General features: G+C 45.5%; 1 protein-coding gene across 1 annotated transcript; it reads right to left on the bottom strand.

The window, feature by feature from the left end:
* Positions 1 to 9,731: 9,731 nt before the first annotated feature.
* Positions 9,732 to 14,233, bottom strand: Commd2 (COMM domain containing 2). The gene is made up of 5 exons (XM_048334931.1): positions 14,116 to 14,233; positions 13,947 to 14,024; positions 12,974 to 13,056; positions 12,273 to 12,446; positions 9,732 to 10,185 (listed from the first exon to the last, which is right to left on the bottom strand). Exons 1-5 carry the CDS (start codon positions 14,180 to 14,182, stop codon positions 9,988 to 9,990), a joined length of 600 nt encoding a protein of 199 aa, XP_048190888.1. The 5' UTR covers positions 14,183 to 14,233; the 3' UTR covers positions 9,732 to 9,987.
* Positions 14,234 to 14,255: the final 22 nt, after the last annotated feature.

The raw sequence follows: 14,255 nt of genomic DNA, 5'->3' as shown, positions 1-14,255 counted from the left end.
CGGGCGGCCTGCACTGGCTCACAGGCTAGGGAGAGAGCCAAGAAAGCAAGCTGCCTTTGATCGGCACCCCAGCCTTCCCACCCCGCTGTCTTCACTACTAATGCCCATGGGAGGTTAATGTCCTCAGCTCCTAGGTCAGGATGGGATTCTGGAAGCTTCCACATTCAGTGTCAGTGACGCTAGGTGGACTAACTGCCCACAGACTTATCAACCTCCTCATCAGTAGTCAGTTAATAAAGGAGCATCTGCGGAGATGAAGAAAAACTCCTCTGAAAACCTTACCACTTGGCAGTTGTGAAAAACGGTTTTAATGGTAGCTGTGATCATGTGGGATTCTTGCAAAGATTAAATGGAGTCATAGCTGCAGAATATTTATGAAACATTCCTTGTAGCAAAGAAAGAAATCAGGACACAGAGAACTCAACTCTGGGCCCCATAAAGAGAAGGGCAAGGGCATAAACTTGGGGTCACAGATTCCTCACTTGGTGTCTTCTTTTCTTGCCGTACCATGCTCCAGGACCAGCATAATAAATAAATGGTAAAGTTGCATTTCAGATTTAATAAAAAACCCTTGTCCTACAGGATTACTGGTACTGATTCTAAAACAAAACAAAACCCTACATTCTCTCCTCTGTATCTCAAGTCTTTTAATCTGCTGCCTGTACCTTGGCACATGTGATTGCAGTGCCCCGGGGAGGCGGGTCTGTCTTCCTCTTTGGCAAGAGCCTTGGAATATGTGGATTGAAGGGGAGGGCGGGCTCCTGAGCAATCATTCTTTCCTCTCTGGTGTGTGTGGCGTGCTCGCTATTGAGGGCCTCCTGGGATCAGAAAGCCCAGTGTTCAATTGTCCTCTAAAGCTCTTCAAGGTGCTGGAGCAAGTGGGCAAGTCTGGTTGATAAAAGTCCCCCAAGTGCCCCAGTGAGGGATTTGGGGCTCCGTGAGTGCCCCCTGGTGTCCACACAACAAAGGGCAGGGTGACTGCCCCAGCTGCCACGGGAGTGTGGCGTCCCACCTCGCGAGGCTGGGCCCGGCGTCTCCAGATGTGCCGAGGGGAGTGAAGAATTTCCTCTGTGTGACATGAGGACTGAAAAGCCCACTCCTTTGCAAGGTCTCTCTTACCTGGCCTTCCAAACAGGATGGCAGAAACTTGCAAATATGCAGCCATTTTCTAATGCCTGGTGTGGCATTTCCCTCTCAGATTTCTCAACATGGGTACCACGAGCAGCACTGTCCTCACTGGACAGTGTCCTTATGTGCCATGGAGGCCAATGATATTTACAGAGAAACAAGAAGGGGATGTGGAGAGGGCCCTGAGATGCCCACTCAGGAAGAATGTTTGAGGCCCGAGGTGCTGCAGAGTGGGCATTCCGCCACCTCAGCCACAGTAGTACTGGAAAACAGGAATGGAGCCCCTTGCCCAGCCCACCGTGGATTCCACGGGGGCCATGCAGTTCTGCTCTCCTAACAAGCTTTGACTCTTAGTCTTCTGCCACCTCACATGCCCTCCTGCACTTTGCTCCATTTATTTTTTCATGATCAAAAAATATGCTTCACAAAATTTACTATCATAACCTTTCAACATGTGTAGTTCAGTGGTATTAAGAACATCACACTGTTGTGAAAACCATCTCCCTGGCCTTTCATCTTGCAAAATGAAGCAAAAACCCACTAAACCGTTCAGTGTCTTCTCCCCCTCTCCTCCTGGCCATCACCATGCTGCTTTCTGTCTGTCATTTCGGCTACCCTAAGGACCTCACATAGGAGGATTTGTATGGTCCTGGGACTGGCTCATTCCACCCAGAACGAGCTCCTCCAGGCTCAACCATCTTCAGGGGGTCGCTGTAGTTTAACTTACCTAATGATGAACTGACACCAGGGGTCTTTCCATACCCTACTGACCATCTGCCTACTTCTTTGGAGAAATGTCTAGCCTTTTGTCCACTTCGAACCGGATTGTCGGTACTTTTGTCATTGATTTTTGGGCATTCTCTCCAAGTTCTCCATGTTTAATTTAATTTACCACGTGGTTTAAAAACACACTTTCATTGTACATAAAATAGATTCACATTCTAAAGGTTGCCTTTTCATTCTGCCAACAGCATCTTTTGATACACAGATCCCTAAAATTCTCCTGAAGCCCTGTTCATCTGTGTTCCCCCACAAAAAAAATTAGATCATTTGTTCTTTGTCTATCTTCTTGGTTAGCTGTGCCATCAGCAAATCCGAGGTTGTGATGCACTGTCCTGTACTTTCTCCTAAGTGGTAGGTGGTGCCTTAGGAGGCACTTTGAATTAGGCTTTGTGTGTGTCATCAGGTGAGGGTGCAGCTTCATTGTTGTGCAATGAGCACCGGCTTGCCCGGCAGCAGACACTGCAGAGACCGTCCTTTCCACATAGAATGATTTGTCTTCCTTATAAAAATCCATTAGGCCACATGTGGAGGGGTTTATTTCTGGATTCTCTATGCTCTTCCTTCAGTCTCGGTGGCAGTTTTGACGCCATTGACACACTAGCATAATTGCGCTTGCTTGATAACTCGTTTTGCGATGGGGAACGGTGAGTGAGCTGGGCCTGGTGGTCCATACCTGTCACACTGTGGTGGGAGGGTGGCAAGATTGAGGCCAGTCTGGGATACATACTGAGAACTTTGATCCAGAGAGTTTATGTTCTGGAGACATTTGCTCCAAGCTCAGATGCTAGCCACGGAGCTCATCCTTACCACAAGCATTTCTCTCCTGAAGGCCCCGTCCTACAGGGTGGTGTAGGTGGCGCCACCAGCACCTGGTTGCTGCGCCATTCACCACCAGCTGCAGGCTGTGGGCAAAATACACAAAGGTCCCAGGATCTGTGCTTCTGGATGGCGAGATGAAATCCTATTGTGCTGTTTAGTGCCTCCCCTCCCCAAAGGCTTTTACCAGTGTAATTTGGTGAGGAGGTGGAGAAGCAGCAAAGGCAGCATGAGTGATAGACTTACCAGCCTAGCAAGATCCACAGTGGAGGCCTTGTTCTAGAATGTGGTCTTCAGCTTGACTAACTCATCGGCACACACAGACCCACTGGGACTCTGAAGGCCGATGGATGCCAATAATTAACTTGCAAGGAGAAACAAGCAGGACTCAGATGCGTGTCTGCTGGTTAGCACATTTTCTGTCTATGGGAGACTTTTCATGCAACGCCAAATTATAATCAGAAGGGTATTTGTGGAGCTCAGAGCCATGCTGTGAATTCTCAACAAGGGAGAGTGGCTGTCCCCAGGGATAGGTTGAAAGAGGGATTTTAGGGAAATTGTGTGTTTGTGGCATTTTGCTTAGTATGTATAATTAAAAGGCACAGCCAATATTATACTTCAATAATTATTTTTGAGAAATGTAAATGCTATTGCTTTCATACTTAAAACTATGAGCAGTAAAAGCTCAGCAGATCCCGGGAGGGAGGAATCTATAAAACAGACTCTCTGGAGGGTCCAGACCAGTTTTTTTGTCTTTCAATATGAGGCAAGAAACATTGTTTACAGAGTCACTGAACAAAAGCCATCCATTGGTGGGACGGAAATCAAATTCTGTTTTCAAGTTCTTTCTCACAGGGCAGGCTTGTGATGAATACAATCACATCTAGCTTATTGCTAGTGACTGTGAGGGCTGACAGAGAAACATATCTGGGCTGCTGGGAAAGCGTCACGTGCCTTATAGGTAGCCGCACAGTTCAGCACCACATACCACAGTATTGCCACCAATTCGGCAGCTAGCCCAAACCACTGCAGGCATAACAGATGCTGGCAGTTCCAGCATTTCCCATCATCATCTGGGGACTACAATGCTTTCTGGGAAGAAGACCTTATTCTTATTTCGGTAAAGGCTAACTAGAACTCAGCCAGGAGGCTGTGACCTAACCCAGCTCAATCAGAGAGCACCTGAAGGATCTCATGAAACAGACAAAAACAGGCTTCACCTTCCTCCAGCAGCCACAAGACTTCAGCAGGGCTGTGATTAAAAGAAGGTCATCATCCACAAAGACAAGCAAGAGAAAGACTTGGGGCTACGAGCCAAAGTCAGAAAGTCAGGGGACTGTTTGTTTGCCTTTGGACTCCATAGTTACTCACACCAAGGAATTCTAATTGTCTTAGACATTTTCAGTCATAGTTGGAGGCACTAATTGGCAAATCAGAGCACTACTGAGTTGATATTATCTGAATTTCTTGTTCTCTAATAGACTTAGCCATCAGTCAGTGAAAGCAAGTCACAGAGGAAGAGGAGAAGGCTATAAAATTGCCTGTTCTTAACTTTACACAATCACGTGCAGAGACTCCATAGACCCCAGAGTCTACAAAGCTGGGATTCAGGAATCAAAAAAAAAATTCTAAAGCCCCAAGGATTGCAAATGAGCAGCTTGAACCAAGAACCCTGGCCTAATGGTCAGAACTCGAACAAATAATGTTGAGCAAGACAAGCCTAGAACACAGAAAACAAAGGGGCATGATCTCCCTGATATATGACTGTTAAGAAAGGGAGACGGAGAGACAGTAGAGACCAAATCTGTGAAACCAAAAACTGCTTGTCAAATAGTATTTGCCACAGGATTGGGGCAGCAACCCAACAGTATGTAACTAAAACCAAACAATTACTCAACACATAAAGGTCAAAAATTGACCTCTCAGGGGAATACAATAGCTCAAAATCTATGTATGTACATTCATATAAGACTACTGTCGACATATTGTCTAATATCGACATTGCATTTAAAGCCCTAGGTGAATTTTCTTGGGCGTGGCCACGTGGCTACTGTATATGTTCTTGATACATTGTATATTGTATATATGTCTACCTGACCTAGAGAAGGGAAAGAAAAACAGGGCGTAAGATATCACAAGAAATGTACACACTCCCCTACTATGTAACTGTACCCTTTTTGCACAACACCCTGTCCAAAAAAAATGTGTTCAATTAATAAATAAATTAAATAAAAAAAGAACCCTGGCCTGTCCACTCAGTGGGATCTGCAGATCAAATGGCAGTCTTACACTTTAGAAAATGTACACTCTAAATACACACTAAAGACATATAGTCTTTGAGGTCAGTGCAGAAGTCTTCTATGCACAGGATTTTGGACTCCACATTTCACTGCCCACCAACACGATATTCCTTCCACAGCGAGACAGTGACTTGCAAGGAAAACAGAAAACCAATCTAGTATTTCACCAAAGCCTGGTGGATCCCTGACAAGGATGGCAGTGTGCATGCACAGGGAAGGGGCTCTTAGGTGTGGGTAGATGAAGGAGGCAACACAGAGTGATCATCAGTAGTAAGGGGACTGGAGGGAGGACTCTAGAGAGAAGAGGCGGCATGTACAGGCTGGAGCCAGACGTAAAGGCCTTTATGAGCCACATACAGACATCTGGACTTTATCCCCAAACAATGTGAAATCATCTGAAGGATTTCAAGCAGCCAAGGGATTGGTCTTCTCCTTTGTGGAACTAATCCTGGCCATAGGTGAGGAATGTACTGGAGTATGGAGAGATGAGGCTTCCTATGAGGGAGAGAGGGAGAGGAGCTGACTGGAAGCATACATGGGCACTAGGCAAGAACAGTAGAGCAACAAGCACAGGGCCAGCCCTGGGACCACAGAGGAGAATGTGAGACATCTTGGAAGGCAGAATGGATAGCACTTGGCCACTGCTCATAGGTGATAAGTCAATAGAGAGAAACCAAGAATAACATATCTGGGCCCAGCAACCATGCAGTAAGATGCCACAATTCTTTAACACAAAATACAAAAAGATCAAGTTTGTAGAAGAATTTTGCTCTATGACATGCAAGGATTTGGTAGATGGATACATGCATGTCAACTTCAGGGCAGAAGTATGGACCAGAGATCCACAGTTAACAGTGGTCAGAAAATTGATGGGGGCATTGTGGAACGAACTGTATTACCAGGCATAAGCCTGTGGAGAAAAATTGCTTAGGACAAGACTCTGGGGAATACAAGACTCTATGGGAGAATCCTACAAAGAAAAATGAGAACATGGCATTAGACACACAGAATGTAAAATGAAGGATGACCACGATGTGGGGGAAAGACCCCCTTCCTCCAGAAATGGATGAGGAAAAATATTATACTTTGAAGCAATTAATCATAGCAAAGGCTGCTGAAATAGCTCACAAAGTAAGGACAGAGATGCAAGGCCAGAAAGCTCTGGTGTCTGCCAGGAATGGCACAGGAACAAATCACCAGAATTGTTATCAGAAGAGTGTGAACCAAGAGGTGTGAAGATGAGTCAGACCTGAAAAACTTGCTTCTTTATGATAAGGAAGCAGGAAGATGGATAAGTAGAAGCTGTAGAAATGTCAGGATGCTGGAGAGTGGGGCTCAGCTATGAGGGGGTAAGGGGCTTGTCCCACCAGAGGAACAGAGGGAGGAGGAGCAGGAGTTCAGGGAACAGAAGGAGCCCTGGCTAGGGGCCTGGGGTGGGGAGAATTCTTGGCTCCTCACTCTGCCCTGCTGGGGGAGAAGAGGTGAGGGGTGGTTGAAATCCTTGTTGAAATGGGAGACCGCTGAGGTGGGAAACTAAGATAGCCTGGTGGTGCCAGAGCTCAATTGAGGCTGCTGGTGGTGAGGGAACCATGTGCCAAGCTCAGGAGTTCACAAACTGAGTACACAGAATATACGAGCCACTTACCACCTGTAGACATGCACGTGTCCATTCCCTGCTGCATTTGATATTCATTTGATGTTATTTATTCTATTTCCATTAGCAAACTGAAATAGAATAAAAGGATCAAGGTGCCACCTGAACTGACAGAGTGGAAGCAAAAATACCCAGGAAGGAATACCCAAGAGTTACATCCCAGAGGGTCTACAGGTTTTTACAAAAAACTTTAATTACACTGCTCATGATAAATGACAAATCATTTCTGCCTTTTCAAAGAGCACAGTCAAAATGGCAAAAACAAGACTCTACTTTTCCTTTTAGGTAATTTAAAAAAAATCCCTTCAGCCATCAACACACTTAAACTCACTTGAGCTTGGTAGGTGTATTTACTTGTAATAAAGGCAGTTTTTCGAACCATGCCAGAAAATCATATTCATACCATCTATACCTGCCCTGTTGAAACTCAGACTTCCCTGTATTCCCTTTTCCTCATTCTTTGAATTTTAATCTGTGTTTTTAGTCTTTGAGTTAACTGAGAGGCCTCGTTCTGGGAACTAAGCACATTCCTTTGAAAACCACAGGCATCCACTTCTCCTTGCACACTGGCACGCAGGTGGAAAAGAATTCCACTTGTTTCTCCCAGCACACCTCGGGTGACCTGAGGGATCCCCACCTAAGTGGAGGGGGAGAGTAACTCCTGCCACCCTCGCTGTGCACGAGCACCCTTGGTACTGTGCAGTGACCTCAGCTTCCTCCGCACAGCGCCAAAGCTCCACCACTGAACCATGGAATTTCCAGGCGTCTCTGGTAGACACGAGGCCAGAGGAACTCCTTTGCAGACTAGCACCTCCCAGGAGATTCTTTCCTGTAGCCTAATGAAAGCATTTCTAGCAGACACCAACCACAGGAGCCGTCTTCAGAACACACACACACACACACACACACACACACACACACACACACACACACCCTCAGAACACCGCCCCCCCATTCTTCCCTGCCTAATGAGCTTACGGATTAAACTATTTCAGAGGATGGAATGGCCTGAGCACACACTAAACTGAGAAGATTAGGACTTTATCCTTTGTTCAATACACAACAGAGAACACTCCCAGCACTTAATAAATATTTAACAAAATTCAATCTGGGCCATGTAAAAGGAGAGCTAGGAAAGGTTTCAAATTTGCTTTCTTTTTTCTCCCCATACAATGCTACACATAAGTGGATTTTCGGTCCTTGTAGGAAGGAAAAAATAAATGAGGCACAAGGCCTCACATGATTGGTGGGAAGGGGCAAAAGTCCTTTGAGTCTGGGTTGCCAGGCAGACTGTTTGGCAATGAAGGAAAACCAAAGGGCAGTTCTTTGGCACTGAAGAGTGATGCATGAAGCTCAGGCAGAGGACAGCATGCGCGCTCGCCAATGGTGTCTAGGACTCAGCAATGACACCAACTCACACACAACAAAACAATCCAACTTAGAAAATGTTACTTAGGGCTGGACGCCGGGGGTGTGACTCGCGAGGCTGAGGTCTAGGACAGCCTTCAAAGGCAGCCCTGGGAAAGAAAGTCGAAGACTCATTCCCAATTAACCACCAAAAGCTGGAAATGGAGCTCTGGCTCAGTGGTAAAGAACTACCCTGTGTACAAAACTCAGGGAAATTGTTCATGTCCTGAGTTCAAGCTCCAGAATTGGCATACACGCACGTTACTTGGGTTTATAATGGCAATAACCTGAGTAAAATCCAAGTTTTAGAGTTCAATATTAATTAGATATTTGTAATCCTTGCATTTCTTTGTGCTGGTAGCTCACACCTGTAATCCTAGCTACTTAGGTAGCTGAGATCTGAGGATCATGGTTCTAAGTCAGCCCAGGCAGGAAAGTCTGTCTTTCCAATAAGCTATTCAAAAAGCTGGAAGTGCCACTGTGGCTCAAGGGGTAGAGCAATAGTCTTGAGCAAGTAAGCTCAGGGACAGTGCTCTGGCCTTGACTTCAAGCCCCAGGACTGGCATATGTAAAACTTAGATGGGCATGCTGATGCAATTCTGTAATCTCTATAGTTGGATGGTAGATGAAGTTGCAGGCTAAAATCTAGCCTGGGTGACCAAGTGAATCCTCCTTATAAAAAAGCAAAGTAACAACAAAAAAAGCTGGAGGCATAGTGCAGTGGTAGGAACACCTGCCTACCAAGTGAGATGACTCAAGTTCAAACCTTGATAGAGCCAAAAAAGCCTATAGTTCTCGGTTACTGTATGTACCATCTACGGGCCTGTGGCTATTATATATAGCAGTTTGAGTTCTCTGGTAGAAAGGAATTGTGAAAACATAAAACAAGCCAGAAGTGGTACATGCACAGTACTCAAGAGACTAAGGCATGAGGGTCATGAAGTAGCAGACCTGAATACACACACATGCACGCACACATATGCACAAAATACTAGATGAATATATGTACCTATGTGTATAAATATATACGCAAACACTGGCAAAAAATTCCGACTGGAAGTAGAGCGTAAGTGGCAGAGTGCAAGCCATAAGCAAGTGTTCAAGCCTCAGTACCGGCAAAAAGACATCAAGTTTTCAAGGAAGAAGTGATATTTGTTTGTACCATAATAAAATTGGCCTTCAAACCGAATTTCAAAGTGACTGCAATTCATACCTGAATAATTAAGAATCTGTGTTCGGTATTTAAAGACGCAAATGACAGTATGTGTCTTTCAGTTGCCCTGGGTGTTGGGAAAATTAATCCTTTATAAACTGAAGTATATGACCACTCAAATTTGAGTACTACTGAAGTGACTTAGCCATCACAATCTGGATGTAAATCTGGTAAATACTAATTGTCACCACATACAAAACTGCACAAACTCCCTATAGTGTAGGCATATTGTTAGAAAAATTGTATTTTAATGATTGTTTGAAATGATTTTGTATTAAATGATTCTGTGCTAGGAACTATGTAGGGTGCTTTAAAAATTCCCAAACATTGAACTGTCTTAAATAGCATTAAACTGTGAATTTTGTTTTCAAATCCTGATCAAGGAGAAAATAATGGTAAGCAGACACAAGAACACACTGAAACCAGAATAGTCATATACAGAAGATGGCCGCTTCACCTATATTTACATGTTTAAAATACAAAACTAATTTCCATCTGTCTCGAACTGTCCATGCTTAGCACCAGGGAAGGACCTTAAGGTCAGCTCTGACCATAACCTCAGTGTGGAACAGGAGAAGCAATCCAGGGAAATGCTCATTGCCATCACTCCACAAGCTGCTGTTGAAAAGGGGCCCCTGACACGACAGTCCCCGAGTGGCTCCCCAGGCACGACACTGAGCCTGCCTCTACTTGATGTTGCGGATGACCCTCCTACAGTGGCTCGTTTTCATCTCCGCCAACGCTTGCTCCAGCTGCTGGACAAGATGAAGCAGGGTGGCTGGGTCCGTCTGCACAACTCTGGTGCTGTGACCTCCATTCTGATCAAGGTGCAGCTTTAGGGTCACTGATGGCTTAATCTGCTGCCTGAGGCTTCTGCTCGCAAGCTTGATTGTGCATGGAAAAAGCAAAGTAACAACTGAACGTTTGTAACTGCCTTACATCTTGCACCAAACTGAAACATACGGTGGCAGACTGCAAATGAAAAGCAAACCTTCAACTCTCTGGAGAAAAATGAGAATATAAATGATGCCTCATGGTTTGGAAAATTTTCTTAAGCATGGTACAAAAACTGACTAGTATAAGGTTGCATTAATACATTTTCTTTCTTAAAGATAAACCTTAAACTGGAAGAAGATATTTATTTATTTATTTATTTGCCAGTCCTGGGCCTTGGACTCAGGGCCTGAGCACTGTCCCTGGCTTTTCTTTGCTCAAGACTAGCACTCTGCCACTTGAGCCACAGCGCCACTTCTGGTCATTTTCTATATATGTGGTGCTGGGGAATCGAACCCAGGGCTTCATGTATACGAGTCAAGCACTCAGGCCACTAGGCCATGTTCCCAGACCCTGGAAGAAGATATTTAGCAACAGTTGTATAACAAAAAGAAATCAGCACCCATAATATACAACAAATTCCTGGGGGGGGTGGAGAAAGGAAGGAGGAAGGTGGAGGAGCCCCAGGCCCCAATATCAGGGCTGGGTCTCACCAGCAATGCTGATGGTACAGCAAAGACCTCAAACTCTGTATATATGTATACATGCTTTTATGTATTTACAATATTTATTTATTTATTTATTTATTTATTTATATTTTTGCATATACAAATAGTCTGGTCTCAAACTCCTGGGTTGAAGGGCCACTGCTGTCTCAAGACTCACGTAATTGGGACTCATGGTACAAGTTTCTGTGCCTGGCTCTTCCTTTTATTTATGGCTTTAAAAAAATAGCAAAAAAACAAACCAAAACAAACCTCCCCCCCCCCCAAATGTTGTCTTTTGTGTGCTGATCCTGATCCTGGGGCTTGAATTCAGGGCCTGGGCCCTGTCCCTAATGTTTTTGCTCAAGGCTAGTGTTCTACCAGTAGAGTCACAGCTCCACTACTGGACTTTTGCTGGTTAACTGGAGGTAAAAGTTTCATGGACTTTCTTGCTTGAGCTGTCTTCAAACTACACTCCTCAGATCTCAGCCTCCTGAGTAGCCAGGATTACAGGTGTGAGCCAATGGCACTCAGCCAGCCTCAAAGGAAGTCTTTAACTTCATTTTCTTTTCTTTTATTTCTTTCTTTCTTTTTTTTTTTTTTTTTTGTCAGTCATGATGCTTGAACTCTGGGCCTGGGCTCTGTCCCTGAGCTCTTCAGCTCAAAACTAGCGTTCCACCATGTTGAGCCACAGCACCACTTCTGGTTTTCTGGTGGTTAAGTGGAGATAAGAGTGTCATGGCCTTTTCTGCCTGGGCTGGCTTTGAACCGTGATCCTCAGCCTCCTGAATAGCTAGGATTATAGGCGTGAGCCACCAGATCGAGGCCTTTAACTCCATTTTCTATATGACAAGCATGAAATGTTCCTCTCTTCTGCTTCGCCCTACTTTAACCCTGTTTTACTAAAATAAATCTTTGATAAAACTTGAGAAAAAAAAAGCTAAAAGATGAATCTCACAAAAATAATGTGAGAAGACAACACAAAGTTTCTGTATTTGTGGTGCTGAGGATGAACCCAGGACTAGACAAGTACTCTCAAACCCCACCACCACTGGAGTCTTTATGAGACCACTGCTTGTGTGCTGCCGGGATGGGTGACTACAGGGAGGTACAAGGCCAGCAGGTCTATTCATTGGAAAGTAGGATTAAAGGAGGGCGGGCCTGTGGCTGGCAGGAGGGCACTGGTCCCATCTTACCCCTTTCATGGTTGCCTTACCATCAGGCTGCATCGACTGTGTATTCCCCTTTGTATGTGCTACATTTCAAGAGGAAACCTGCACAACTTTCTTCCTACCCAAAATACCAGTTTCTTAAAAACTACACAGTGGAATAGCTGAACACAATAAAAACAAAAGGAAACAAGCTATTGTAAATATCTGAAAAAGAACATCAAACCAAAGTTTCCAACCAGTTTGGTTAGAGTAGTCAAGAACACAATAAGCGCAGTTTCCTCTTAAATAACCTGTATTTTATGTCAGGTTGGAAAGCCATACCTGTACATCCAGTCTCCATTCAAGGCTATGGTAGCTGGGCAGTGCTGGTGACAGCTCGCTCAGAATACTTCTGATCTCCTTTCTATTGTCCAGATAAAGCTGAAGCAGTAATTTGTTCAACTCTTCAGAGAATCCCAGAACAAAAACAGAGTCTTGGAAATCCAGTTCAGAAATCTAAAGTGAATTAAGTTTAACACAGAGTATCAAAATTTATTTTTGTCTAGCAAATGCTGAAATACACTCGAGAACTGTACACTTAACCCCCTTGTGCAGCCGTTTAAAGTTCAGAAAAAAATAAAAGTAAAGAAGATGTATATGATATCCCATAATTCATCTACCTACAAGATTCCTTATAGTTAAAAGGAAACCACTGCCTATCCTCCCCAAATCTGACTTAGTGATACACACAAATACTTGCTCACTCCTGTAATCCTAGCTACTCAGGAAACTGAGACCTGAATATCTGGGTTCAAAGCCAGCCTGGGCAGGAAAGTCAGTGAGACTCTTATCTCCAATTAAACACTAAAAGCAGGAAGTAGATAGAGCTGTGGCACAAGTGATACAGTACCAGTCTTAAGCAAGAAAGCTAAGGGACAGCACCCAGGCCCGGAGTTCAAACTCCAGTCCCAGCACACACACATGCATATAGACACACACACACAGAATCCAGGTTAATCAAAGCATTCAGCAGAAGCCCTTACCATAAGCTTTGAGCTCTCCGTGAGGAGGTATGTTAATCCTTCCACCCCATGTTGGATGGTGTCACTACTCACATTGAGTTTTCCTAAGAAAGAAAAGGGAATATGAAATCATTTTTGCATGTTTTCTCTCCCTTTACTAGAGCTACATTTTTAAGTAAACATATTCAGTTACATTTAAAAGTAAACATTTTCAGTTACTCTGGGTTTTCACACACTACCACGAAACAGACCAAGCTGGGTGAGTCTCCTCTCCCCTCCAGATGCCTTCAGTATTTCCTTCCAAGTAACCATGGCAACACACAGACTCATGAAGCACAGTTTCAAGCTTGCATTCCTTTTCCTGGGAAAACACTTCAGCAGAAGAAAGCTACCCAAAGCCCGCCCAGCTATTCCACAGCCTTCATACAGTATTTTACTAAGCATGACAACACTTCTGCAAGGCAGACGATACTAGGTTGACTTAGTTTGTACCAGTACTGGGGCTTGAACTCTGGATCTCAGACTTTGCCTTAGTTTCTTCTGCTCAAGGCTGGCGTTCTACCCCTTGAGCCACAGATCCACTTCCAGCTTTTATGCTGGTTAACTGGAAGTTAAAAGTCTCTGCCATGTCAGGCCTTGAACCTAGATCCTCAGATCTCAGCCAGGATTACAGGCTCAGGACACCAAGGCCTTTTAAAATATGAAGACCTAATATGATAGTTAAAAAACACGGCCGCACCCCCACTCCCAACGACTTAGGGGACAGATGGGATTGTGGCCTGACGGAAGATCACTGCGGAGTATGTGACCTGCTGAAAGGGGAACAAAACCCTAGGGTTAATAGGCCACTCCCTCCCACCAGAGAATAGGGCCTGCAGCGGTTCCGGGAGCACTGCCTGCGGGCCCTGTCCCCCGCCACCCCCCACGCCTAGGGGCTCAGCCCTGCGCAGCACAGCACTCCCGATCAGCCTGCAGGCCCCGCTCCCCCTCTTACTGGCGGCGCCATCGTAGACCTTGGGGTTCGACCCCCGCCGCAGGAACTCCACGGCGATCCGTCCGAACTCGGCGACCACTAAAATGGAAGTGGGAGACAGTGAGCGCAGGTCCTCCTGGACCTCCCCTAGCACGCGGCCCGGAGCCCTCCCCCGTCCAGGGCCCCTCACCAGCGCGGTCGACCTGCGGCAGGAAGGCCAGGTGCTCCCGATGCTCCGCAGACAAATCCAGCAGCATCTCGGCCCTCGGCGCCGCTGCGCCCGCCCGTCTCGTACTTCCGGCGGGTCCGCTCCCGCCCGCGCCACTTCCG

The sequence above is a fragment of the Perognathus longimembris genome, chromosome 26 (genome assembly GCF_023159225.1).
Source record: "Perognathus longimembris pacificus isolate PPM17 chromosome 26, ASM2315922v1, whole genome shotgun sequence".
Lineage (NCBI taxonomy): Eukaryota > Metazoa > Chordata > Mammalia > Rodentia > Heteromyidae > Perognathus > Perognathus longimembris.
Note: the sequence above shows the minus strand (reverse complement) of the source record. Positions and strands in the feature narration are given on the sequence as shown.